General features: G+C 45.3%; 1 protein-coding gene across 3 annotated transcripts in view; it reads right to left on the reverse strand.

The window, feature by feature from the left end:
* RBM19 (RNA binding motif protein 19) overlaps window positions 1–24,044 on the reverse strand; it is a 69,878-nt gene extending 45,834 nt beyond the window's left edge. For 2 of the 3 annotated variants that reach the window (XM_026718651.2, XM_087913235.1), the window contains exons 1-21: window positions 23,891–24,044; window positions 22,650–22,832; window positions 21,995–22,126; window positions 21,770–21,811; window positions 21,427–21,601; window positions 20,287–20,576; window positions 19,691–19,771; window positions 18,135–18,213; window positions 17,478–17,549; window positions 16,757–16,957; window positions 15,944–16,074; window positions 15,323–15,444; window positions 13,446–13,542; window positions 12,408–12,518; window positions 11,498–11,698; window positions 10,629–10,743; window positions 9,643–9,794; window positions 8,354–8,414; window positions 7,960–8,039; window positions 6,942–6,997; window positions 5,671–5,787 (exon numbers count right to left, since the gene is read on the reverse strand). In XM_026718651.2, the coding sequence (XP_026574436.1) occupies window positions 5,671–5,787; window positions 6,942–6,997; window positions 7,960–8,039; window positions 8,354–8,414; window positions 9,643–9,794; window positions 10,629–10,743; window positions 11,498–11,698; window positions 12,408–12,518; window positions 13,446–13,542; window positions 15,323–15,444; window positions 15,944–16,074; window positions 16,757–16,957; window positions 17,478–17,549; window positions 18,135–18,213; window positions 19,691–19,771; window positions 20,287–20,576; window positions 21,427–21,601; window positions 21,770–21,811; window positions 21,995–22,126; window positions 22,650–22,832; window positions 23,891–23,926 (2,534 nt within the window). In that variant the 5' untranslated portion in view covers window positions 23,927–24,044. Of the gene's footprint in view, window positions 1–5,670; window positions 5,788–6,941; window positions 6,998–7,959; window positions 8,040–8,353; window positions 8,415–9,642; window positions 9,795–10,628; window positions 10,744–11,497; window positions 11,699–12,407; window positions 12,519–13,445; window positions 13,543–15,322; window positions 15,445–15,943; window positions 16,075–16,756; window positions 16,958–17,477; window positions 17,550–18,134; window positions 18,214–19,690; window positions 19,772–20,286; window positions 20,577–21,426; window positions 21,602–21,769; window positions 21,812–21,982; window positions 22,127–22,649; window positions 22,833–23,890 lie in introns of all 3 variants that reach the window. The other variant, XM_087913236.1, reaches the window with a different exon arrangement.
* Window positions 24,045–25,036: the final 992 nt, after the last annotated feature.

Genomic DNA, 25,036 nt, shown 5'->3' on the forward strand with positions numbered 1-25,036 from the left:
TTTCCCCTTCCTCCCACGGGCACCTGAAGAGTCCTCAAGAAACCTCTTTTCTGAGAAAGGGAAAATGAAGTGGGGGAAAAAAAATAAGACTGAGCACAAGAAGAGCAAGCAAGAAAGAAGAAACGATAAACGGGGAGGAAAAAAAAAAAGGAAAGACCATCAAACCAGCTAGGAGAGCAATCAGAGCAGAAATTCTTGCAACCATCTCGGTACCTGAAAACCCCATTTTTCGTGATTCATTCTCATTCATTCTCTCTCTCTCTCTCTCTCTCTCTCTCCCTCCCTCCCTCTCTCTTCCTTGCCTGGTGTACCTTTTCTTATAACTCATACCTATTTCCATGACAACTTTGCAGGGGATCTTAAAGGATAAGGTTATTTTTCCTTTATGGAGAAGACAAATCAGCAGCAGAACCGAATAGAATAACAGAGTTGGAAGGGACCTTGGAGGTCTTCTAGTCCAACCCCCCTGCTTAGGCAGGAAACCCTTATACCACTTCAGACGAATGGTTATCCACTCTCTTCTTAAAAACTTCCAGCATTGGAGCATTTATAGCTTCTGGGGGCAAGTTGTTCCACTGATTAATTGTTCTCACGGTCAGAAAATATCTCCTTAGTTCTAGATTGCTTCTCTCCCTGGTTCAGTTTCCATCCGTTGCTTCTTCTCCTGCCTTCAGGTGCTTTGGAGAATAGCTTGACTCCCTCTTCTTTGGGGCAGCCCCTGAGGTATTGGAAGACTGCTATCATCTCTCCCCTAGTCCTTCTTTTCATCAAGCTAGCAGGCCATTCTGGATGTTTATTGACTAACCAGGATATCCGATCAAGCTCTAGAGATTCTAGGCAGCCGACATCCAAGTTGAAAACCCGAACAATCATCATTGTCGTAACAGAAAGAGACCGGTATCAAAACAAGAAGTTACCAAAATACAAGAGCCATGTGCCTCTTAATCTCTATCCATCCATCCATCCATCCATCCATCCATCCATCCATCCATCTATCTATTTATCTCAAGGTTGCCTCAGCTTTCCATCCTTCCAAGGTGGGTAAAATGAGGACCCAGATTGTTGCGGGCAAGAGGCTGACTCTGTAAACCGCTTAGCAAGGGCTGGAAAGCTCCGTGAAGTGGTATATGTCTAAGTGCTCTCTCTCATCTATTTAACTATCACCCATCCATCTATTTTTTTAATCGATCTATCTTTATCTATCTTCTACCTATCATCCATCCATCTTTTATCTATCTTCTATCTACCTATCATCTATCCATCCAAAAATCTATCTTCCATCTAACTATTACCTATCTTCCATTTACCTATCACCTACCTACCTACCTACCTACCTATCTCAAGGTTGCCTCAGCTTTCCATCCTTCCAAGGTGGGTAAAATGAGGACCCAGATTGTTGCGGGCAAGAGGCTGACTTTGTAAACCGCTTAGCGAGGGCTGGAAAGCACCGTGAAGCGGTATACAAATCTAACTAATGCTACTATTGCCTTCTAGGGCAGCAGCCCCCAACTTTTGGGGAACTAGGGACCGGTTCCATGGAGAGACGGTTGTTCCGTGGACCGGAAGGGGGCACGGTTCCCCATGCTGCCTGCATCCCACTGTTCTTGCGCGGCCCAGTTTCTGGCATGTCACGTCCGGAGGTCGGGACCCCTGTTCTTGGGTGCCCCCGTTCATACGACGGCCAGAGTTTTGGGGAGGGTGCAAGGAAGGCCTGCCTGAGTTGCAAAAATACAGCTTTAGAAGAAAACCGTCTTCCGGCAGCTGAGGAGCTGTTGAAAAAGTCGCGGGCTGTATTTCTATCCGAGTATGATTTTTTCTTTCTTTCTTTTTTTTTTTAAATTAAGCTTATTATTGGCAAGCAAAGCGTTTTGCTCCTCCGTTGGCCCCGAGACTTGGCGGAATGCAAACAATCCCGCCGGCCAGCAAAACAGTTTAGTGGAAAGAGAATATTTTTACTGTGGTTCTTTCTTTTTTTTTTTTTTTTGGTTCTTTATAGAGGGAGGGGTGCAAAGAGAGGGAGAGAAAGAGAGAGAGACCCCTTTGCTTGCGCTTCTCTGCTGTTAATCAGATTCTAATTGCATTCAGCACGATGCCAGAGGTGCCCGCAGCCAATAAGGAGGTGATGGCAGGCAGCTGACAGAAGCTGTCAAAATAGCCCTCGAAAAAGGGGGGGGTCCCAGAGAGGGGGGTGGGCGACTTGATGATAATGTGAAAATGAGATACAAAACTAGGGGGGTAGAGAAGGAGGTGTGGAAATGGAAACAGACACACACACACACACATGCACACGCACACACGTCTTTCCTCTGGCTACGGGCAATATTTACTTAGAATTTACCATGCACAGAGAACACTTTTAACATTGCAGCCCTTTTTTTTAAAAAAGAAAGAGTCGCTGGTGGAGGAAGATTTGGGGGGGGCGGGGCTAATATTCCCATTTCGCTGATAGGGAACTGAGGCCCAAAGTCGATCAGCGGAAGGGGGAGAGAGGAAGAAGCGGCAGAAACGCCTGGCGTTTTAATGAAGTTCAAAGGAGAGGCAGTCTGGTCTCGTGGGGAAGGCTCCAGGTTAGAACCGGGAGGTGGTAAGTTCTAATTCTGCATTAAGGCATGACAGCTGGCTGGGCCCATCACCAGGAGACCGTGAGTTCTAGGTCCACCTTAAGCATGATAGCCAGCTGGGTGACTTTGGGTCCATCACCAGGAGACAAAGAGTTCTAGTTCTGTCTTCAGCTGGGTGACTTTGGGTCCCTCATCAGGAGATGGTGAGTTCTAGGTCCACCTTAAGCATGATAGCTAGCTGGGTGACTTTGGACCAATTGCTAGGAGACAGTGAGTTCTAGTTCTGCCTTGGGTCCATCACCAGGAAACAGTGAGTTAGCAATGTTTTTCCCCCTGAGTTAATTGTAAGAATAACAAAAGCAGGATAATATATATATATTATCCTGCTTTTGTTATATATATATATATAATATATATATAAAGATAGAAAACCCTCCAGAGGGACTTTCCCAGCTGGGGGTGCTTAAGTTGGGAAGTGCATTTCCGAAGTCAAAATGACTTTTCTATAACTTAGGGCCAGGGTCTCCAAATCAGGGGTCTTCGAACTTGGACAGCTTTTAAGACTTGTGGACCTCAACTCCCAGAATTCCTCCTCCAGTCATGTTAGCTCAGGAATTCTGGGAGTTAAAGCTCAACAAGTCTTAAACTTGCCAAGTTTGAAGACCCTTGATCTATTCTATTCTATTCTATTCTATTCTATTCTATTCTATTCTATTCTATTCTATTCTACCTTTTTATCTATTCTATCTATTCATCTATTCATCTATCTATCTATCTATCTATCTATCTATCTATCTATCTATCTATCTATCTATCTATCTATCTATCTATCTCTTCTATCTATCTCTCTTTCTCTCTATCCTACCTCTCTTTCTCTATCTATCTATTTCAGGGGTCTTCAAACTTGACAGCATTTAAGACTTGTAGACTTCAACTCCCAGAATTCCTCCTCCAGTCATGTTAGCTCAGGAATTCTGTGAGTTGAAGTCCACCAGTCTTAAATTTGCCAAGTTTAAAGACCCTTGATCTGCTGTCTATCTATCTGTCTATTCTATTCTATTCTATTCTATTCTATTCTATTCTATTCTATTCTATTCTATTCTATTCTATTCTATTCTATTCTATTCCATTCCATTCCCTTCTCTTCCATTCTCTCTCTTCTACCTCTTTATCTATTCTATCTATCTCTTCTATCTATCTCTTCTATCTATTTCTTCTATCTATCTTTCTCTCTATCCTACCTCTCTTTCTCTATCTATCTATTCCAGGGGTCTTCAAACTTGACAGCATTTAAGACTTGGGGACTTCAACTCCCAGAATTCCTCCTCCAGTCGTGTTAGCTCAGGAATTCTGGGAGTTGGAAGCCCACCAGTCTTAAACTTGCCAAGTCTGAAGACCCTTGCTCTACACCTTGGCAACTTGAAGACCTGTGGATTTCGGCTCCCAGAATTCCCAAGCCAAGCGTGTTGAAGTCCACAGGTTGTTAAAGGGCCATTCCCGTTCTGGCTCTTCCACGGATGAGATCCATCTTAAATCCAGGAGACCCCCTCCCACCCCTCAACGCGCAAATCTCTAACCCTCCGTTAAGCAAGAGGGCTGCTGTGTTCATCGGACCTGCTCCACGCTTGAGAAAGCCCAAGATGGTTTAATGAGATCAAAAGCCGCGGAAGGGAAAACACTCCTGCATTTGAATATTAAACCGCGAGCAGCCTCACAGCAGGCAATTTTTATTTTATTCTTTCGGTTATTTCTACTTCTCCTGCTCAGCTCCCAACTGGACGTTTTAATCTGTTCAAGTATCTACCAATTTCTAGCCAAGAGCTTCTATTAGGTTTAAGTCAGCCCCCGCTGGCTCACCTCCCTCCCTTGCGAAGCTCGGGAGCGCCCCCTGCAGACCCCGCAGGAGAAAACGCTGGCATCCCAACCCATTTTTTTTTTCAGGGTTATTAAGTAGGTTTAATAGGATGCCGAGGTGGTTATTCAGCCGGTTTGGACTGGTTCTGGAGAACCAGTAGTGGAAATTTGGAGTAGAGTTCAGAAGAACCAGCAAATTCCACCTCTGACTGGCCCTGCCAACCCCATCTCTTTTCTGCCTCCCATTGAATCCCAGCTGATCGCTTGGTTGCCCTGCCCAGGAAAATGGGGCTGGAAAGCAGGTTAGTGGGGTGGGGAGGGAATGGGGATTTTGCAACAACCTTCCTCCTGGAGTGGAGTGGGAATGGAGATTTTGCAGGATCCTTCCCCTGCTACGTCCACCAAGCCATGCCCACAGAACCGGTAGTAAAAAAAGTTTGAATTCCACCACTGATAGGATCTATGTAACTTGATGCTCTAAAGCAGTGTTTTGTTTTGTTTTAAATTTTGGCAAACTCTTAAGATGGGTGGACTTCCAATGGCCAGAATTCTAGCCGTTGATATGCGCCCAACTTAATCAACATATTTGTAGTTAAACTGTGGGAATCCTTGGTGCAAGTCTCGGAGCTTGGGTGGTTTTCTTGCAGACGATTTGGTGCCCAAGTAGGAAACTTCATCAGGGCTAGAAGGAAATGGGGTTTGGAGGGAGGAGGAGGAGGAGGAGGAGGAGGAGGAGGAGGAGGAGGAGGAGGAGGAGGAGGAGGAGGAGGAATATGGGGCCCTGGGTTTTCTTGCAGACAATTCATTAACTGACTAGGTAACATCATCAGTGGAAGGAAGGGTGGGTTTACTCCTGAAAAACATTGCAAGCAAACAACCAAAGGGAGGGAGGGAGGGAGGGAGGGAGGGAGGGAGGAAGGAAGGAAGGAAGGAAGGAAGGAAGGAAGGAAGGAAGGAAGGAAGGAAGGAAGGAAGGAAGGAAGGAAGGAAGAAAAGAGGAGAGGGAGCACCAAGGACTCCACAGACTAACACAAGAAAATATTTATAGCTGAGGATTGAACTGTGGATTTCACAGTATTCTCTGAGCTTGGTGGGTTTTCTGCAGACATTTCATTAGCCAACTAGGTAACATCTTCAGCATTAATTAGCCAGGATGATGTTAGCCAGTTGGGTAATAAAATAACCAAGCTCAGAGCGCACCAGAGACCTCACAGCACCCATTTCTCTGGATACGAAGGGCAGCCTTCTTCCTTACCTGAAAAGTTCCCGGATCTCTTTCACCGTGGCCTGGAAGGGGATATTCCGCACCAAAATCTTGGAATTCACTTGCTTCTTGCTGACTTGCTTCTTACGGGCGGTCGTCCCTGTGGACCTGGGGATCCAAAAGAGACGGGCATCAGTGCCCTGTGCAATGCTCTCTTGGGTCAAGCATGAGGTTTGAAGCCAGGTCCGTTGGCATTTTAGCTTAAGGGGACCTCCGGGGTCTATTGAGGGTTGCAAAAGAAGCCAAACCATCCATCCAACTGATCTGACCCAGTTCCCCAAACACGAGAAAACATCAAAAGATTCCTTTATTAGGAGCGACGGCAGCCCCAGCAAAAAAAAATTATCTCGCAGGCTAACAAGTCCGTCTGGCTGGGAGATGAACAGTTGTCTGCCACTTCTATTCATCTCCGCCCCCTGACTTTTACCCCCAGAGCTAGGGTGGGGCTTTGCTAGCAGCGGTGGCTCTTCCGTTCCCAAGGACCGGCCCATAGATTTCCACTGCTCTCCTCTCCTCTGCCTTCTGTGCATCCACACCTCAGGCATTGATCCCAGCTGTTCCTCCACTTCCTCATCAGCCACCTCCAGATCTGGGGGCTGTTGACTCTCCATCTGAGGGCTGACGGACGGCCCAGACTCCGCCTCTCTCTCTCTCTCTCTCTCCTAACTCCATTCCCTCTTCCCCCTCGGAGCTCCCAGTTGCCTGGATGCTAATCCTGACTCCCATGCCTCCTCCTGTTCTGATTTGGTTGATGCGAGGGGCCGGCGGCCGACAGGCCACAACACTAACACAAGACTAACACCAGGGACCAATTGCCATCATAGTCTGGGGAATGGTCAGATAAGAAGCAGCCCAGCCTGCAAATGGATAGAAGAGACCCCCCCTAGTTTCTTGGACTCTAAAGGGGAGGAAAATTCTACTTGCAAGATTCACATACTCACAGGTGCTTTACAGCCCAAGAAACTAGGGAGGATCCCTTCTGAGCCTTTTCCCTTACCCACACTCTAGCTAAGGGCTAAGCTGTCCTTTATCGGATTGTTCTCTCGGCAAGCATCTCTCCACCCAGTCTCCCAAGGTCTTCCCCACTTCCCAGCAAGCCATCTTGAGAGCAAAATGCCCACTTTCACGCCTGACAAAGTCTTGCTAGAACTTGTTATCCAACTCAGATGCCAGGGTCACGTTTTACACGCTGCAGAAAATGCTTGGAGTGAGTTTCTCCAGACCGGAGAAGGACCACAAGTGACTTCCCTTCTCAAACTTACTTGATGGCTCTTTCGGAGATTTTCACTTCCAGCTGATGGCCGTCCACGGAGCAACCCTGAAAGAAAGCAGATTGCAAAACGTTGCAACCCAATGAACCAACCAGAGAAGCGGGTCTCCGGATACCTCGATCGAAAGCGGGGCTAATTCATTAGGGAGCAGGATTTCAGCCCAACCTTTTCAAGATAGGTTGCTAAACAAAAAGGTCAGTTGTGTGACTCATCAACTAGAACCAATGTGGGAGCGTGTTGGGCCCGACAAATCAATCTCCCTCCGCTGGGAGGTCTCTCCATTCATTGGTGGCCGATGACTCTTAAATCCATCACAGTTGGAGGACACCGAGTTCAGGAAGGCTGGTCTTTGCCAGCTCAGAACGAAAGGAGAGCGAAGAAGGCAGAGAGCTGGAGATCGTAAATCAATGTTTACTGCGCTAAATAATATTCCAAGGTGGAAGAGGTCATCCACAAACTCTATTTCAGTCCATTATTCAGAGTCCATCGTGGAGAAACCTTGGAAGGCACAGAAAGACAAAGTGAACCAAGAATGTGAACCAGGTATATGCCTAAGCAGAGCAAGGGGGTAGGAGCGTGATGGCTCAGTGGTTAGACACTGAGCTTGTCAGCTGCAGACCTGACAGACTGAGTTGGAAACCCGAGCACTGATTGACAGGAGGAGCTCCCGTTCTTTGTTCCACCTCCTGCCACCCTAGCAGTTCAAAAGCACGCAAATGCGACTAGATAAATAGGTACCACTTTGGTGGGAAGGTAACAGCGTTCCATGCACCTCAATGTATAGTTATATTGGCCAGCTTGGATTCGAGACCCGAGCACTGATTGACAGGAGGAGCTCCCGTTCCTGGCTCCAGCTCCTGCCAGCCTAGCAGTTCGAAATCACGCAAATGCGACTAGATAAATAGGTACCATTTTGGTGGGAAGGTAACAGCGTTCCATTCACCTCAACGTATAATTATGTTGACCACATGACTATGGGCCATTCCCATAGATCGCTAGGCACTGTTACCTGTAGTTGCTTGACAGCTTTCTGAGCGTATTCCGGCTTCTTGTACTCCACAAATCCAAACCCCATGGAGAGAAGGTTGCCTAAAAAGAACACCAGAGGATGATCAGAAGTTGATTAATGCTAAAATAATTCCCTGTTCCTTCTCTAGCTCAGGGACCTTCAGCCTTGAAAGTCGCCAAGTGCTTGCATTTTGCTCCCTTTGACCGCGAGGAAGTTACGACGGTCTTAAGCGCAAAAATCGGTTGTAAATCACCCTTTTCAGGTAACTTTGAACAGTCACTAAATAAATGGTTGTAAGTCGAGGACTAATCAACTGTGGATTATGGGAATTAAAGTCAAACACCCCTGTGGTACAAAAGAACTCCAAGGGCAAAAAAATCAGAAAAACGCATACCAGTTTTATCTTTCTTCTTCGAGACGGTGCAACTCCGTACAACACCAGCTTTGGAAAAAACCTGGAAAAGAAGAAAATAGCAGCATACTTTTAAGTTTTATTCTCTTGTATTGTGCCACCTCCTCTGCTTTTCTCCCAGACAGGAAGGACAAAGGGAGAGAAAGGGGGTGGGGGGGGTGGGGGGGGTGGAGATGCTGTGCGACATCCAAAGTTTACACTAGCAAACTCGCAGCCTGAGTTTGTGCTCCGTGCTAAGCCAGGAAGGCGGAATATGGATCGCCATGAAGCACGAAGCAGATTCCGTAATGTGGATTACTTGACTGCCTCAAGGGGAGTTTCCCAAATTTAATTCAAGAGGAAGGGTGACGATGCTTCTAAGATTGTGGTGAAACACACGGAAGGAAGGGAGGGAGGGAGGAAGGAAAACAGAGATGGAGGAAAGAAGGAAGGAAGGAAAATAGAGATGGAGATAGAGATGGAGGGAGGGAAGGAGGAAAATAGAGATGGAGGAAGGAAGGAAGGAAGGAAGGAAGGAAGGAAGGAAGGAAGGAAGGAAGGAAGGAAGGAAGGAAGGAAGGAAGGAAGGAAAATAGAGATGGAGATAGAGATGGAGGGAGGGAAGGAGGAAAATAGAGATGGAGGAAAGAAGGAAGGAAGAAAAATAGAGATGGAGATAGAGATGGAGGAAGGAAGGAAGGAAGGAAGGGAGGAAGGAAGGAAGGAAGGAAGGAAGGAAGGAAAATAAGAGATGGAGATAGAGATGAAGGAAGGAAAATAGAGGGAGGGAGGAAAATAGAGATGGAGGAAGGAAGGAAAATAGAGATGGAGATAGAGATGGAGGAAAATAGAGATGGAGATGGAGGACAGAAGGTAAGAAGAAAGGAAAATGGAGGAGCTGGTGGGTGGGAGGAAGGAAGGAAGGAAGGAAGGAAGGAAGGAAGGAAGGAAGGAAGGAAAGAGTAGGGAAGGGAAGGCCCCCAAAATAATTGGATACGAAATCAGAACGTGTGACTTTGTCTGCCTCACTGGGCAAACCAGATAGGAATCAAAACCAGAGGAGCTAATTCCACTTTATTGTCAAGCTGCACTGACAGAATCTTCCAAGTCTGAAAGTACAATTCTCCCCCTACCACTTTTACCGTTTGAGAAACTAGGGAGGGTTTCTCCCGCTACCCGCTGTGGGCCATGCCCTCTCTCATCTGACCATTCTCTCGGCAGCCTCTCTTCACTCCGTCTCCCAAAGTCTTTCCCGCAGGCCATTACATAGCCACGAAATCCCTGAAAATCACCTCTTTTAGTGTATCTTCTGTAGTGCTGAAGTTGAGGTTTTTTATGAAAATGGTACAGCCTGGAAGACTTTCTTCTTCTTTTTCTTCTTCTTCTTCTTCTTCTTCCTCCTCCTCCTTCATTTCCTTCAGAGCATCACTTTTTCCAAAAATCCCTGCAAGAGAAGGAAATATGAGTGAATCTAAGGAAGGTGTCCTCAAACTTTTTAAACAGGGGGGGCCAATTCACGGTCCTGTAGACTGTTGGGGGGCCGGACCGGCTGGGTGGGCATGGCTAGGGGGTCATGTGACTGGGTAGGTGTGGTCAATTTAGCAGTCCATTAAATAATACAAATTAAACTTTAATTTGTTACGCTCCTGGGGGGGTGGAAAGTAAGTTAGTGAAGGGATGTGGTTGACTTGGGGTGTGTATAAGGGACTTCTGGGGGGGGGGGGTTTGTGTGTGTGTGTCTTTCTCTCCCTTCCTCCCCCCACTCTCTCTGGAGGCCAAAAAATGGGCCCATTTTGGGCCAATTGAGGCCTCCACACATCCAGTTTTTGGCCTCCTCAGCCTCCAGAGGTGGGTGGAGGACGACGGATAGGTGGGGCGATGTGGGCGGGGCAGCTTCATGGTCCCACATGGGCCGGATTAATGGCTTCAGCGGGCTGTGTCCGTAGTTTGAGGATCCCCGATCTCCCTTGTAAAGATACATTAAAAGAATCTTTTAAGTCTGAAAGTATCCCGTATCTTGCTTGTATCTTTACAATTTGTATTGTTTTGTTCTCTGGTATGATTTAATTGCTTATCAGTAACCTGTGACTATCACTAAATGTTGTATGTTATGATTCTTGGTGAATGTATTTTATTTTTTTCTTTATGTACACTGAGAGCAAACGTACCAAAGACAAATTCCTTGTGTGCCCAATCACACTTGGCCAATAAAAGAATTCTATTCTCTTCTATAATATGGAAGCAATTCTACTCAACTGCCACAAACCTCCAAACATACCTTTCTGGGTTTGTTCCTCACTTTCCTTTTGCTCTTCAACCTCCGACATTTTTGTCCCGGGACCAGAAAACACCCCCATGGGTGCCCATTCGAGGTAGAGAGGGATATGCTGGAACTGAGCAAGGAAGAAGGAAATCAGTGCAAAGAAGTTAAAATGAGGAAGGGGGAAAAATATTAATACAAATCAGTGCAAGGATTAAAAAAAAAAACCCAAGGTTTGTTTAAGGCAGGACGCCAATTAATACTGAATAGTAGGTAGGACGGTGTTTCTCAATCGTGGCAGCTTGAAGACGTGTGGATCTCAACTCCCAGAATTCCCAAGCAGGCTGTGGAATTCTGGGAGTTGAAGTCTACACGTCTCCAAGCTGCCATGGTCGAGAAACACTGGGATAAGAATAGAATAGAATTAGAATTAGAATTAGAATTGGAATAGGAATAGGTAATATGGAATGGAATAAGAATAGAACAGGAAAGAATAGAGTGGAGTGGAGTGGAATGGAGTGGAGTGGAGTGGAGTGGAGTGGAGTGGAGTGGAACGGAACAGAACAGAATAGAATAGAATAGAATAAAAATAAGAATAAGAATAATAGTATAGGAAATATGGAATAGAATGGAATGGAATAAGAATAGGAAATAATAGAATAGAATTAGAATAAGAATAGAATAGGAAATATGGAATGGAATAGAATAGGAATAGAATAGGAAAGAATAAAATAGAATAGAACAGAAAATATGGGATGGGAATGAAAGAGTTGGGAAGAGTTGGGTTGGGTTGGGTTGGGTTGGGATGGGATGGGATAGGATAGGATAGGATAGGATAGAATAGAACAGAACAGAACAGAATCTGCCACAACTGGAGGCCTGCCTACCTTGGAGTAGGCCAATTTGGTGAATGCCTTTTTGGCTTCAGTGGGTTCCAGGAACTCCACGATGGCTGTCACCCCTCCTTCGGGGAGCAGCACCCGGCCGAGGCTACCAAAAGGCCCAAAGACCTCCTCCAGCTCCTTCGCCTTCGTGCCAGCAGGCAGGTTCTTCACCAAAATCACCGCCTTGCTCCGTTCTCCGGCCGCCTGGAAGAAAGGAATGAGAGGCTGCATTGCAACGCTAACCGTTTATTTGAGAGCCGAGCCCTTCGATCGGCCTGAAAGGGTTTTACAGCTCAAGGGGGAAAAAAGTTTGCTGATTTGACCATGTCTCCGTTGGGAACTCTTCCCTGCACATAGAGAGTGAGAAAATGAGAGAACCTCCCTCCCTCCCCTTTCTTCCTCCCTCCCCCCCTTCTTTCTTTCTTTCTTCCTTTCTCCCTCCTTCCTTCCATCCTTCCTTTCTTCCATGAGAAGCTCACGGCAGAAAAAGAAACCAGAGAAAAAGAAAAAAGGTGAAAGAAAACAAGATGGCAAAAAGAAAAAAATAGAAAGGAAAGAAAGTCCCTTTCGATATTCTTCACAGCAGATACAGGCACATAGGCATTTTATTATATTTTAACCTCTCTCTAAAGCTACAGTACATCCTATTTCTTTTCTCCCCCTAATCTATTTGTTCTAATCAACAAAACCATAAATCACAAATCCATTTATTTCTTTTTTTTTTTCACGTAGATGCAGAAAGCTGAGCAGCTCGCTTTCAACAGCTAAGGAGCTTTGGAGACACAGGAATGTCTGAACAAAAAAGATGCTCAATCGAATTCTCTTTTCTGACGGCTTCAACCGCTTTTTTGTGACGTCGCAGATTTAGTGAGAAGGAACGGGGGGGGTTTCGAACAGCCGCTATAGCCCTTACCTGGCTGAAGGAATCCAGGCTGACTCCATGATCAAGCAGGAACCGGCGCACATTTTGAACCAGCTCCGTTTCGCCAAGTGCCACCCGCACAGCCACGCTGCCCTTGCCCTCCTGCCAAGAGAAAAAGGAAGTAAGAGGCGTCCAGTGTTGGTCAACGCACTATAAAAAAGAAGTTGAGATTCTAGAAAAGAGTGCAGAGAAGAGCAACCGAGATGATTAGGGGACTGGAGGCTAAAACATAAAAGTGGGCCTGGCTAGTCTAGTGGAGAGAAGGACCAGGGGAGACAGGAGAGCAGCCTTCCAATATTTGAGGGGCTGCCACAGAGAGGAGGAGGGGGTCAAGCTATTCTCCAAGGCACCCGAAGGCCAGACAAGGAACAATGGATGGAAACTGAACAAGGAGAGATTCAACCTGGAAATAATGAGAAACCTTCTGACAGGGAGAACAATCAACCCACGGAACAGAAGTTGCCCTCGGAAGTTGTGGGAGCTTCATCACTGGAAGCTTTCAAGAAGAGACTGGACTGCCATCTATCAGAAATGGTGTAGGGTCTCTTGCTTGGGTGGAGAGTTGGGCTAGATGACCTGTAAGGTCTGTTCCAACTCTGTTAAGTTCTCAAGAGTCATGTGAACAACCAAACACCTGTTAGATGGGATGGAGGGATATGAGGAACAAAGCTATTATACATCATTCCAGCCAACAATTCGTAGCTGAAGGTTGAAATGAGGAGTCCTTGGTGCTCTATGAGTTTAGTTGGCAATTGACTCATATTTATGACGGCTGCAGTGTCCCAGGGTCACATGATTCACTTTTGCGACCTTCTGACGAAGTCCATGGGAAAACTTGTCCATGGGAAAACCTATCATTTTCCAGGTAATTACATCCTAAAGTTGCCAAGTTTGAAAAATACTGAATTAGGGGAAACAACAACAACAAAAAATGTTAGGCCTAAATTTTTGGCCGAAGATTCTCCTCGAAGGGCAGAACCTACACTTCAAAACAAACAAACCATGACAAAAAAAAAAAACAACTCTCACGTGATCCAGCACTTGACTCTTGGTAGCGTTGTATTTGTGCGCAACAGCGTCGGCCACGGCATTCGTTCCCATGAAGAGGGTGTTCCAGTTGTGAGAGCTGGCGGGAAGACAAACATTGTGAGTTCCGCTGTTTGGCAGGACTGGAAGAATAACGTTCCCAAAGTGGAGGAAAGGATTGCAAACGTGTCACAATTTGCAGAAATGGCTAAAACCTTCTGTTCGGTCCGAGAACCAAGGCGGCAATATTTGTCTTGGTTCAGCAAAAAGTCCACGTAAGGTTTCCATTCTTCCCAGATTTTGTTCTTGTTTATCATTCTCTGGGGATGGGACGCTGAGCTTGTCGATCAGAAAGGTCAGCAGTTTGGCGGTTCGAATCCCCAGCACCGTGTCACGGAGTGAGCTCCCGTTCCTTGTCCCAGCTTCTGCCAACCTAGCAGTTCGAAACCATGTAAAAAATGCAAGTAGAAAAATAGGGACCACTTTTAGGGGAAGGGAACAGCGTTCCGTGCACCTTCAACATTTAGTCATGCTGGCCACGTGACCACGGAGACGTCTTCGGACAATGTTGGCTCTTCGGCTTTGTAGCGGAGATAAGGAGTGACCCCTAGAGCCGGAAACGACTAGCACGTATTATGTGCGAAGGGAAGCTTTACCTATAATTCTCTGACAAGCACAAATCTTCAAAAGACTGGAAACCTTACATGGGCTTTTTGCTGAATGAATCATCAAAAAGGAACTGATGATTTATGGATCTTGTGAGACTCTACCAAAAATAAAACAACCGACTGTGATAATCAGAAATCCATAACAGGCTGTATATAAGTGAGTGTGTGTGTGTGTGTGTGTGTGTGTGTGTGTGTGTGTGTCTGTCTATCTATCTATCTATCTATCTATCTATCTATCTATCTATCTATCTATCTATCTATCTATCTATCTATCTATCTATCTATAAATAAAAAAAGCAGTGGCACTGCTTGCACTGGCACGAAGCCGAAAGCACCAGCCTGAGGATGGCAAGTGGGATCTCACTGAAACGTCACCAAAATACTCTTAATCTTACACGGGAAAAGACCCGAACACACCTAGACCTACATACCTGTACCCGTGAAAATCTACGAAAACAAATATATATATGTTTTCTTAAGTTTTCATGGGTACTTACATGTATGGTATTCAGCTTTGTTTGGGTATTTTCCCACGTCATTATAGTTGTGCTTTTAAAGTTGTAGCAACGTTTTGGCAGAATCTCATCTGTCATCATCAGGCTTCTGTATAGTGTTCGCCTGTGAGTCAGACTTTCACAGCCATTTCTGTTTTAAATTTGGAAAAGCACAACTTTAAAAGCACACTATAACGACGTGGGAAAATACCTGAACAAAGCTGAATACCATGCATATAAATACCCACAAAAACTTAAGAAAACACACACACACATATATATATGGAGGGAGGGAGGGAGGGAGGGAGGGAGAGAGAGAGAGAGAGAGAGAAAGAGATATTGCAATATCGTTCCCCTTTGACACTCAGACCGCAGTGTGAGAGAAAGGAGACACCCCTTTCCAGTAAATACCACCCTATATAATATTATCACAGTTAAATGATTACATAACACTGAAGGTAAATCATTAAATGCGGAGGCCAGGAGATTTGCAAAACATTTTAAAGAGAGGAGGGTCGGACGATAAGATTGTAATTAACCGTTGAAAAGTAAGATAAGAAGTCCTTTAACTATTTCTTTAGTTTTTTTCTTTCCTTTTCTTACTCTTTTACAGCATATTTTTTCCTCACTTCTTACTGATTTTATTTTCTAATATATGAAAACGCTTGCTACAAACAACGAAAAGAGAGAGAGGAAGACAACTTGTGAAAGCACAAACCTCAGGCTGTTTGCTTTGTCTTTTGAGGCCTTTTGCTTCTTGTACGAAGATGACCCTGCAGAAGCTGAGCTCTCCGCTTCTTCCTTCTTGATGGTTGAAGGCAACACGTGCAACATTCGGCCCTAAGAGACAAAATGAAAATCTGAACTACCGAACCTGGAAATGGAACAAGTGGAAATGCCCAAAGTTATCCTGGATCCCTAAATCTTGGGAAATCTCTGCAACTGTCAGGCTCCAAAACCTAAGAAAGACACGCTGAGGTTCTTCTAAGCAGTTTTCTTTATTGCTCCTTACCTATAGACCGAATCTTGCCAAATCAAAGCACCATAACACATATCCTCTGGGAACTATGATGGAGGCGCTATCTTCACCTTCTGTCACCCACAAAAACTACTACGTGTAAGTTGAATCTAGTCCTCATCCCATTAAGAAAAGTATTATTATAATATAAGCATTTAACACGAATCACTCAGTGGAGCCCCAAAACAAGTTTTCAATATATATGGGAAACCCAAGAAAGAATCTTTAGCTGCTCAGATCATCCTTTGACTAACTCCCACTCCCTGGGGGCAAACCCTCTAAGATCTGTGGCATAGAGACCATCCACCAATCAATTGGTACCTGGAAAACCTGTCCGTCCACTTCTGCGAAGGCCTTCACGGCATGCTCAGGAAACATGTAGGTGACAAACGCGAAGCCTTTGGGCCTCTTGGTTAGACTGTCAATAGGAAAGTGGATCTCGGAGAGAGGCCCTGTAGAATAACAGATTCATTTGGAAAAAGGCTGCGGGAGAAGATCTACTTGGGAGGAAGGCAGCGTTAGAATATCACAATAGTTTCGATAGAACAGTTGGTTGTTTTCTTGCTGTTGTTTCATTATCTAACTAGGTGATGTCATTAATGCTAGAAGGGAATGAGGTTGCGGGGGGGAGGAGGAAGAGGAGGAGGAGGAGGAAAAAAAAGGATGACTGTGGGGTCCTTGATGTTCTCTGAGCTTGGTGGCTTTCTTGCAGACATTACATTACCCAAACTGGATAACATCATTGGTACTAGTAAAGAGGGGGGATTGCAGGGAGGAGGAGGAAGAGGAGGAGGAGGAGGAGGAGGAGGAGGAGGAGGAGGAGGAGGACTATGGAGTCCTTGATGCTCTCTGAGCTTGGTTGTTTTTGTGAAGACATTTCATTACCCAACTAGATAACATCGTCAGTGCTAGATGAGAGTGGGATTTGCCCTCATTTTATACACTAGGGCAGACCTCACTCTTTACTAGCACTGATGTCACTTGGATTGGTAATAAAATCCTCCCCCAAGGAGCACCATGGTCCAAAATGGTTAAGCTATGTTGAAATCTTATGAGGATCTTCCCTCTTTTCGAGGAACAACGGTTTTGGAAAAGAAAATTTTCCAGGGCCCACAAAATAGCACGACCATCTACCGTATTTGGAGAAGAGGGCCTCCATTTCTTCTTCCGTGCAGGTGTAAGGAAGGTTCCGCACGAAAAGCCTTCCGGATTCTGACAGATCTTCTTCTTCCTCGTCGTCTTTCTTGGTCCTCTGCCAGATCTGGCCAGATCCCTTCTCGGAGGGCTTCCCCTTAGTGCCCCTCTCTTCTGGAAACAGCTCAATGTACCGACCGCCTGCCAGGCGAAGTGCAGAATATAGGTAAGTCCTCGACTTAGGACAACTGAGCCCCCAAATTGCTGTTGCTAAGTGAGACCTGGAAGTGAGTTTCGCCCCATTTCACGACCTTCCTTCCCACCGTGGTTACGTGAATCCCTGCGGCTGTTAAGTGAGTGACACCGTTGCTAAGGGAATCTGGCTTCCCCCATTGACTTGGCTTGTTCGTAGGTCATAAAAGGAGATCCCATGAGCCCCGGGACACTGCAGCCGTCATAAATACGAGTCAGTTGCCAAGTATCCGCACTTATTTTTGTATATGTTTTTTTTTATTCATAAACATTTTGAATACAGTGTATTCAAAATTACTAATTACTCTCTGAAGTCTGTGTCTGTCTTGTTGGTTTTGCGTGTTATGTTTTAAAACGGGGGCTTAAAATGACAACACCTCCACTGTCTTTGTACATGAAGAAAAATGGGGGGGAAAGTCACGATTTTTTCCCTAGTTAAAACAAGCAAACAAAATAACAGGAGACTCACCCATGTATTCTCGATCCCTCTTTAGGGCTTTCTGTTGTTCTTCCTCAGTGTTAAAATCGACAAATACGTAACCTTAACAGGAAGGAAGGAAGGAAGGAAGGAAGGAAGGAAGGAAGGAAGGAAGGAAGGAAGGAAGGAAGGAAGGAAGGAAGGAGAAAAGGAAAGGAAAGGAAAGGAAAGGAAAGAAGGCAAAGAAGCATAAAACTGTAACTTACTTTAAGATGGAATTGTATAGGAAGCTATAGGAAGGTAATATTAAATGTGCAACAATGCTAAATAATAAAGCTGCTATTTTATTCAGAATCCCAGAATAAGTACAATGGGCAGGGGAATTCTGGGATTTGATATCCATATATCTTAAAAGTTACCAAGTTTGAAAAACACCGCTCCAAAGGATTTTAAACAAAGACCACCACATGCATTGCAATGCTCCAGTGTTAGCGCACTCCCTTTAAGGATTCTACCTGTGGTAGATTTCCTGTTTTTGGATGTTCCACCATAGAATCCTCTCTTTTTTGGCTTTGCTGGAGGTTAATGAGCAAATAGGATAAACAATGCAGGGTGATAGATATATCACCTGTGCAAAGCACTCGTTAACAAACAAAAGGTAAGCAACAGTCTATCGAAGAGCATAAAATACAAAATACCAAATATTACCTGTCTTGTTCCCATGTGCGTTCCTTGCAATCCGGATTGCCAGCGGCCGAAGTGGCACAAAAAACTCTTTCACGTTTTGCTGCATCCATAAAAGCATGAAAAAGGTGATTAATTCTAGAGCCAATCTAGATCTCTGCTCACGACGCCGTGACCTTCAAGAAAGTCCTTCAATATTGTGCTTGGTTTGCACATGATGCAAAACTCTGGTTTAGAACATAGAATGATGCGGTTGGAAGGGACCTTGGAGGTCTTCTAATCCAACACATTGCACAAGCAGGAGACCTCCCAGACTATCCCCGACAAAGGGTTGTCCGATCTCTTCTAAGAAACCTCCAGTGATGGGAGCACCCACAACTTCTGAAGGCAAGTCGGTGTGATGACCCCGGAGTCTCTCAAAATAACCCCAAACCCAAAACATACATTAAAGTCCGGTAAGGCCTTCAACTTAACTTCACTGTTTTATTAGGCACAGTTTAAAGTCACAAAAGTAAATAATGAGGCAAAAAGAAAACCAAAACAAACCGCATTGACGAGAGTTCCGAAGGAAACCAAGATAACTCATCATAAACTCCAGGAAAATAACCGAGGAGAGTCCATGGGAAGAACGCCGGCAAAGATAAACCTCTTTCAAAGAAAACTCTAAACTTTGACTCCAGCAATTCTGACTATGCAGTTACGAACTTATATACATAGCTCCCAGCTGCAAGCCACGAGGAGGATCATGGGAATCTCCTCGAGTAGACCTCGCTTTTCCCTGATCCTCTCCTCCCTGCGTGACCTAGGATGGATAGGGGACGGGCCTGGATCCTCCTCTGATTGCTCAGCCGGCCTCTGCCCTTCCCCAGCCTCCTCCACAACCTCTGGAGCCAGACTTTCACTCCCTGTTGGCTGTTCCTCCTCTTCCTCAGAGTCAATCTCCACCAGAGGCATGACAGCTGGTTTCACTGAACGTCCTCCTGAGTCAGGACTTAATTTTCCTAAACATGGTTTGAATAAGCAGGTCACTGATTTCAGATATTAATTGTAGTTGGCTACACAACGTTGGCAATAAATAAGGCACTTCAGGCCAGGTTCGTCCCAGTCAAACCTAAACTCAGCATGCATCTCTTTTAAACTCTCATTCCCAGGTGTGGCTAATGAAGGGAATCAGGGCCCTTTCCTCCCCCGTAAGCCATGCAATCCATGTTGCTCTCTTCTCCGTTCCTCCCTGCGTGCCCTAGGATGAAGAGGGCGTGGACCTAAGTCTTCCTCTGAATTCCCTCTCCCTTGTTCTATTTCTCCTCTGCTCTGCCCAGCCGGACTTTGCCCTTCCCCAATTTCCTCCACAGCCAATGGAGCCCCACTCCCACTCCCTGTCAGCTGTTCGTCTTCCTCCTCGGATTCAGACTCCGACAGGGGCATAATATAATGATCTATTCGACACTGGATTCCTACTCGGATCTATTTTTGAAAGGCTGGCATGGAACAGCGATCCAGGTTTAATATCCTCCAAGAAGCATGAGGTTTTTTTTTCCCTTTGGCACACAGGACTTAGATGGGTTAGAAAAGTAGCTTACCTCCGTGACATTGAATGGGGCGCCCCGCATTTTCACAGTGAATGCCGTGGTGGGTTCACTGGCTGCGGCTGATCTGTTTTCCTAAGTAAGAAATACAAAAACATCTGTGTTTTATTTCTAACCGGAGCGTCTAAAGAGCCTCGGTGATGCAGTGGTCAGAGTGCAGTACTGCAAACTACTTCTGCTGACTGCTGGCTGCCTGCAATTTGGCAGACTGAATCCCACCAAGCTCAAGGTTAACTCAGCCTTCCAAGGTGGGTAAAACGAGGACCCGGATTGTTTAGAGAGGGCTGTAAAGAACTGTGAAGCAGTATATAACTCTAACTGCTATTCCTATTGCTTTCCCCTTCCTTCCTTCCTTCCTTCCTTCCTTCCTTCCTTCCTTCCTTCCTTCCTTCCTTCCTTCCTTCCCTCCCTCCCTCCCTCCCTCCCTCCCTCCCTCCCTCCCTATGTAGTAGTAAGAAAATAGTATTGCAGGCTATCTATTTCATGTATTTATACTTATATTTATTGTTATTTCTATTATGTTGTAAGCGTTTGACAAATCAAATAAATAAATAAAAATAAATAAGACTGTTTCCTCCATCAGGACGTACCTGTGATGTCATTTTGGTACCCTTAGTATCCTCAGTGAGATTCTGGACACTGATCTTTCCGGTCAGCTTGGTCTTGGTGTTAGAAACAGCCCTTGGCTTGAGGCTGGTCTTCTCTTCCACCTCTTCTTCCTCTCCTCCATCAGACGCCTCACTGTCCATCTCCTCGGCCTCGCTCTCCTCTGCCGATGAAGGTGAGGATTCGTCCCCCTTCACCACTTTGGATCGCAAATAATCCATGTCGGAGAGCTGTTGCTGGGTTGCTGCCTTGCTTGGAGAGCTTTCTCCTTTCTCTGGGGAGGGAGAAGAACAGATCAGCTACCAACTGTTTGGGAGACTTAGCGGGTCACAAACTGACGTGGATGCAACTTTAAGGCGGAGAGGGAGAAGGGACGTGAAATATAGATTTATATATTGCTCCACGGGGCTTTCCAGCCCTCTATAGAGTAGAGTGAGAGCTAGAGTTAGAATTAGAATATAATTCTTTATTGGCCAAGTGTGATTGGACACACAAGGAATTTGTCTTGGTGCAAATGCTCTCAGTGTACATAAAAGAAAAGATACCTTTTCATCAAGAATCATCAGGTACAACACTTAATGATAGTCATAGGGTACAATAAGAAATCAAATCATACTAGGAAACAGTCAATATAAATATTGCAAATAGAATCAGCACATTTTCTCTGCTTTGAAAGCAACAATGAGAAGCCACTAGCCAGAAAGATTTCCTCCACTCAGCCATCCCCCTCCTTGTTCCACCTTCTGTGTCTGTGCAAGAAAGCTCCATTTGACCACAAGAAAGATGTGCAACAGTCCCCAAACTTTGAAAAGACCACCAATGCTCTGGAAGTATGTCTAAGGATATTCTCAACCATCCAGGTCATTGGTTGTCCTGGTTGCTTTTCCAAAAACGCAACTGCACTTGCTTGTTGTTGTTTTTTCCCTTGAAAACATTTCGCTTCTCCTGCAAGAAGCTTCTTCAGTTCTAGCCGAAGAAGAGTTAGGACTGAAGAAGCTTCTTGGGTGAGAAGCAAAACGTTTTCAAAGGAAAAACACCACGAAAGCCCTTGGAAAAGGACCTTTGGGGGACAATGCTCTGGAATTTATCGATAAAGCATCACCAAAACAGAATGGCTCCATTACTTCGAGCAACCTCCGCATCCGTCTCCTCGCTTGAATCCTCGTCAGAATCAAAGTTCAGATAATCTTCAACCACCTCAGCACGTTCCTCAACCTTCGTGTCATTGGACCAAGTTGCAACCTGGGACCGTTTCTGGTGGGCGGCCAAGAAGTCTTGAAACGCTGCTTCTCCTTCCAGCTGGACAAAGATAAAAAGGATTGTGATTAAAAGAAGTCATACTGTCAGTTCTGGAAGCCATGTTGAGGTTCGATGCTCCCATGCTGCCATGCTGCCACAATTGAGCCCGACAAAGTGGGAAGGGGGAATTGTACATCTCTACCTTCCTTACAAATGATTTAGATCTACCTCTTTCAACTGTCCTGCTTTCTTTTTCTTCTTTGTTCCATCCTAGGAAACAAAAGGGAAAAAGTTTTAAAACATTACATGCTCCATGTAAAAGGAAAGGTTAAAATGAATTTAAAAGTCAGTAGATTGAGGCAGAGACAAGAAAGTACAATAGCTGAAAGTCTCTACTTAAAGGCAATTTGACATGCAATGCAGATTGTGGGGAAAATAAACTCTTTTTCTTACCTGTTTCTTTTCTGCATGGTCTGAATTCGTTGTGGGTTTTTTAGAGGCTTCCTTTACCAGTTGGGGCTTACTTGAATGTTTGCTCCAGGCTTTAGGCTTTGATGGATCCCCAAAAGACTTACACACTTCAACCTTGAAAAAAAGAGATATTAATAAGCTTATTGTCTATGGAAATTCTCAGTCATCCAGATCATGATCGTGAAAAGGTACTGTTCAAAAGACAATTGAACTTTCTCGGGGCTTTTGTTCCCCCTGAAAATATTTCACTTCTCATCCAAGAAGTTTCTTCAGTTCTAATTATTCTTCAGTTAAAAATGAAGAAGCTTTTTTGGATAAGAAGCGAAATATTTTCAAAGAAAAACAATAAGCCCACCCAAACCTCTCTCTTGTTTAATGAAAGTGAATTTATACGGAAGATCAAGATACTCTACGGTGTCTTCATTCAATCACTGTAGTTTCTGAAGAACAGACTAAGGATTAACAATGTGCCTGCACCTTGGGAAGGGTTAGCAAAAACCTATTTTGCACTTAAACTCCCAGAAAACTTCCAACAGCCTGAAAATGTCCAGAATTGCTTGTTCTATTTCAAAGGACACCCCACCCCATGCTTCAAGGTTAGAGACTAAACAAATGTAAAGGCACAGATGTAACTCACTGTGACTCTGGATGTGTCTATGAAGCTTTTGTTGAAATGAGACTGGGCGGTTTTGGCGTCTTCTTCTGACTGAAAGCCAATAAACCCAAATTTGCGGAATTTGCCATCCTTGGTAAATTTCAAGCAGCAATCCGTCAGCGTCCCAAAGGCAGCAAAGAGGTTGCGAAAGCGTTCTTCCTTGATCTGTAGGAAAAGCAATCACGGTCAAGTCATCCAAGCAGAGCTAAGAAGGCTGGTGTGAATCGCCTTACAAGGTCACATCCTCGGTCATCTTCTGGATGAAGCATTTTGGTCAACTGGTCTTTGTTTTGGTTTGGTTCAATGGTGCCTGATTCTCAGGAACTGGCTGGAAAGTTTCTGCAGTTTTCTTGACAAGGCTTTTCAGAAGTGGTTTATCATTGCCTCCATCCCAGGACTGACAGAGAAGGACTGGCCCAAAGTCACCCAACTGGCTTTGCCCCCAGGGTGGAACTAGAACTCTCAGTCTCCCAGTTTCTAGTCTGGTGCTTTAACTATCAGACCTAACAGGCTCTCAACTTTTTTTGTATTATTCTCTTTTTTTGTTTTGATTTTTCTTCACGTTCAAACGTGTCTGATTCTTAGAGGCTGCCTGGACAAGTCCCTGCACATATCTTGGCAAGGTTGCATTGGTATGACATTGCTGCCTTCCTAGGGCTGAGAGAGAGGGACTGGACCAAAGTCACCCAGCCTGCTTTCGTGTCCAGACTGGACTATAACTCCCAGTCTCCTAGTGATTGGACCAAAGTCACCCAGCCTGTTTCATGTCCAGATTGGACTAGAACTCCCAGTCTCCTAGTGATTGGACCAAAGTCACCCAGCCTGCTTTCATGTCCAGATTGGACTAGAACTCCCAGTCTCCTAGCGACTGGACCAAAGGCATCCAGTTGGCTTTCACACCAAAGGCAGGACTAGAACTCCCAGTCTCCTACCAATTGATCCAAAGTCACCAAGTCAGCTTTCATACCTAAGGTGGGACTAGAACTCCCAGATTCCTAGCAACTGCTCAAAGTCACCCAGCTGTCTTTCACAACTAAGGCAGGACTAGAACTCCCAGTCTCCATGTTTCTAGCCTGACACCTCAACTCCTGCACCCAGCTGACTATTCCCGTCCATGGACCTGCAGCCATCCAAGCTACTGGTTCTCCAGCTGTAACAGGAAGCAAAGAAGAGAAGCCACGATTTCTACGTCCACCGCAACCCCCTCGTCCCGCCTTCCTCACCCCGTTGGGCAGATTCTTCACAATCAGCCGCGACATGCTGGCGTCGGAGGCAGCCGCTTGAGGGGAAAGCCGAGCCCGCTAAACACGCATCCGCCTGGGCGCCGCCATTTTGCCCGCGCCGCGAGATCATGTGACCCCCTCCAGGCCCCCTCTGCGCCTGCGCGTTCGGCGAAACGCCTCTGCGTAACTATTCAAGGCATCCGGGTGCTGTATCTCCAAAGAGGAAGAGAAAGATAAGAAGCTTTGTATAGGTACTTCCGGTTCTTCATGCGGGGATTAAAAAAAAGTTTGAGGGGTCTTTATCTCTTCTCTCTCTTTCTCTCTCTCGATGCATAGGATTTCAATCGTTTTCTGCAGATTAGAAAGATAAAAATTAGTGTTGCCACAAAGAATCAAGCTATTCTCCAAAGTACCCGAAGGCAATGGGTAAAACTAACCAAGGAGAGAAGCAACTTAGAACTAAGGAGAAATTTCCTGACAGAACAGTTAATCCGTGGAACGAGTTGCCTCCAGAAGTTGTAAATGCTCCAACACTGGAAGTTTAAGAAGAGGAATGTGTCCAATCACACTTGGCCAATAAAGAATTATAACTTCTAACTATTTAACAACCATGTGTCTGGAGTGGTGTTGGGTTTCCTACCTGGGGTTGGACTAAAAGACCTCTAAGGTCCCTTCCAACTCTGTTACTCTATTCCAATCCATTCAGTATCTTTCTGTCTCCTGATTTAGTCCCCCTTCAATCAACGTATGTTCTTTGGAAGCCTTAAAGAGGTTCAAATGAGAACCAGCAATAGGCATCTATATCTCCCTCTTCCTCTTTGCACAGGTCCTTTGGAGAACACTTGCTCCGGGCATGCGCACAAGGCAGCTCGAGTGAATTCAATGCTTCTGAGAATGGTCAGCAGGTGGCGGTACAGGAACAACCTCCAACTAGCTCGCTACTGATCGGATCTTACAACAAAGGTATTAAGTAAAAAAGTGATTTATTTATTTATGTTCCTGGTCCACAACAAGCAGCAAAGACTTACTGAGTGGATTCACAATAAGCCTTACTTTTGTTCAACGCTGGTTTATAGGTAGTCCTTGACTTATGACCAATTATGCTTCTTCCTCCTCCTCCCCCTCTTTTTTTTGTCTCAGTTTTCT

Source organism: Pseudonaja textilis, chromosome 15 (genome assembly GCF_049901715.1).
Source record: "Pseudonaja textilis isolate UNSWEBS1 chromosome 15, rPseTex1.2, whole genome shotgun sequence".
NCBI lineage: Eukaryota > Metazoa > Chordata > Lepidosauria > Squamata > Elapidae > Pseudonaja > Pseudonaja textilis.